This window comes from Bison bison, unplaced genomic scaffold (genome assembly GCF_000754665.1).
Source record: "Bison bison bison isolate TAMUID 2011002044 unplaced genomic scaffold, Bison_UMD1.0 scf7180017864469, whole genome shotgun sequence".
Lineage (NCBI taxonomy): Eukaryota > Metazoa > Chordata > Mammalia > Artiodactyla > Bovidae > Bison > Bison bison.
In genome coordinates, this window is record NW_011495030.1 from 8,180,869 (window position 1) to 8,183,055 (window position 2,187).

Below are 2,187 nucleotides of genomic sequence, written 5' to 3' on the forward strand. Positions count from 1 at the left end.
GCCCAGGGCCCAAACGGGCCGGTGTCGGCGCCCCGGGAATGAAGTGTGGGAGCCTACTGGTGTCTGGTGAGGGGAGAGGGTCGCCGGTGTGCGACCGCAAAGGCCCTCGCGTCTCATCTTTAATTTTTTTTTTCTCTAGGCGGTAACCAGCGCGAGCTCGCCCGCCAGAAGAATATGAAAAAGCAGAGCGACTCGGTTAAGGGAAAGCGCCGAGATGATGGGCTTTCTGCTGCCGCCCGCAAGCAGAGGGACTCGGAGATCATGCAGCAGAAGCAGAAAAAGGCAAACGAGAAGAAGGAGGAACCCAAGTAGCTTTGTGGCTTCGTGTCCAACCCTCTTGCCCTTCGCCTGTGTGCCTGGAGCCAGTCCCATCACGCTCGCGTTTTCTCCTATAGTGCTCACAGGTCCCAGCACCGATGGCATTCCCTTTGCCCTGAGTCTGCAGCGGGTCCCTTTTGTGCTTCCTACCCCTCAGGTAGCCTCTCTCCCCCTGGGCCACTCCTGGGGGTGAGAGGGTTACCCCTTCGCAGTGTTTTTTATTCCTGTGGGGCTCACCCCAAAGTATTAAAAGTAGCTTTGTAATTCAAAAAAAAAAAAAGGAGTCTTCTCCAACACAGTTCAAAAGCATCAATTCTTCGGTGCTCAGCTTTCTTTATAGTCCAACTCTCACATCCACACATGACTACTAAAAAAACCATAGCTTTGAGTATACGGACCTTTATCAGGAAAGTAATGTCTCTGCTTTTTAATATGCTGTCTAGGTTGACCATAGCTTTTCTTCCAAGGAGCAAGTGTCTTTTAATTTCATAGCTGCAGACACCATCTGCAGTGATTTTGGAGCCCAAGAAAAGAAAGTCTCTCACTGTTTCCATTGTTTCTCCATCTATTTGCCATGGAATGATGGGACCGGATGCCATGATCTTAGTTTTCTGAATGTTGAGTTTTAAGCCAAGTTTTTCACTTTCCTCTATCACTTTCATCAAGAGACTTTTTAGTTCCTCTTCACTTTCTGCCATAAGGGTGGTGTTATCTGCATATCTGAGGTTATTGATATTTCTCCCAGCAATCTTGATTCCAGCTTGTGTTTCATCCAGCCCGGCATTTCTCATGATGTACTCTGCACAGAAGTTAAATAAGCAGGGTGACAATATACAGTCTTGACGTACTCCTTTCCCAATTTGGAACCAGTCTGTTGTTCCATGTCCGGTTCTAATTGTTGCTTCTTGACCTGCATACAGATTTCTCAGGAGGCAGGTAAAGTGGTCTGGTATTTCCACCTCTTGAAGAATTTTCCACTGTTTGTTGTCATCTACACAGTCAAAGGCTTTGGCGTAATCAATGAAGCAGTAGATGTTTTTCTGGAACTCGCTTGCTTTTTCTATGATCCAATGGATGTTGGCAATTTGATAATAAAGAATGACTTATTTGATAGTAAGGAATGGTAATAACGCAATAAGGAATGACTGGCCCCAAAGAGGAAAAATGAAGTCACTCTGCCAGAGCACCTCACTTAAGCAGGATTCAGTGGATAATTATTAAACAGTTATTGATTTATTTCCTTTTTGGAATTAGCAAGCCAGAACTATCTGTAGGGGAAGTAGCTTAGAAAAATTTTGACTGGTTTATAGAGGTGGCAAATTATCAGGACATGATGGGGCTTTGTGAGAGTAAAATCTTCCCTGGTTATTTAAAGGAGGGGCTTTTTAATCTTCTCAGAAATCTGTATCCCAGAAAATAAAACCCTTCTTGGGACTTAATGCAAGGTTGTTTTAAATGAACAGAAAAATTTCACATAAAGCTAACACAGAAGTTAGCTTGGAGTGGGGAAGGGAGGGCAGTGGAAAGAGGCTGATCCGAATTAAAGGTTAGAAAGCCAGAAAGACCAATGTAAAAAATCTTAGGGACAGAGATTCAATTAATGGTGTGTGTGTGGCGAGGAGTGGTGAAAAAGACCGGGAGAAGGAACCCCGAGGAAAGAGTATGATTTGGGGCAAAGAGGGGACGTTCGTCGATCTCTCTTACCGCCCGGATCTGAAGTTCCACCACCACCTCCAAAGGCATAGTTCCCTACGTGGGTGAAAGGGCAGGAATGAAAAGATCCTTTTGTGCTGAGCCTTGGAGCGATTTTCTTAGTTTAACTCAATCCCTGGAGCAAATGTTCCCAGCAGTTTCCAAAGACCCCCACCC

General features: G+C 45.3%; 2 protein-coding genes across 6 annotated transcripts in view; one reads left to right on the forward strand and one right to left on the reverse strand.

Moving 5' to 3' along the window:
- The window catches only part of LOC105003504 (small EDRK-rich factor 2), an 801-nt gene extending 203 nt beyond the window's left edge, over positions 1-598 (forward strand). The window contains exon 2 of the mRNA XM_010860707.1: positions 140-598. Within this exon, the coding sequence (XP_010859009.1) occupies positions 140-312 (173 nt within the window). The 3' untranslated portion in view covers positions 313-598. The remainder of the gene's footprint in view (positions 1-139) is intronic.
- The window catches only part of SPATA6L (spermatogenesis associated 6-like), a 64,723-nt gene that overhangs the window by 62,320 nt on the left and 216 nt on the right, over positions 1-2,187 (reverse strand). For 4 of the 5 annotated variants that reach the window (XM_010860713.1, XM_010860712.1, XM_010860714.1 and 1 more), the window contains exon 1: positions 2,023-2,174. In XM_010860713.1, coding sequence (XP_010859015.1) covers positions 2,023-2,061 — 39 coding nt within the window. In that variant the 5' untranslated portion in view covers positions 2,062-2,174. Of the gene's footprint in view, positions 1-2,022; positions 2,175-2,187 lie in introns of those variants that run through there. The other variant, XM_010860709.1, reaches the window with a different exon arrangement.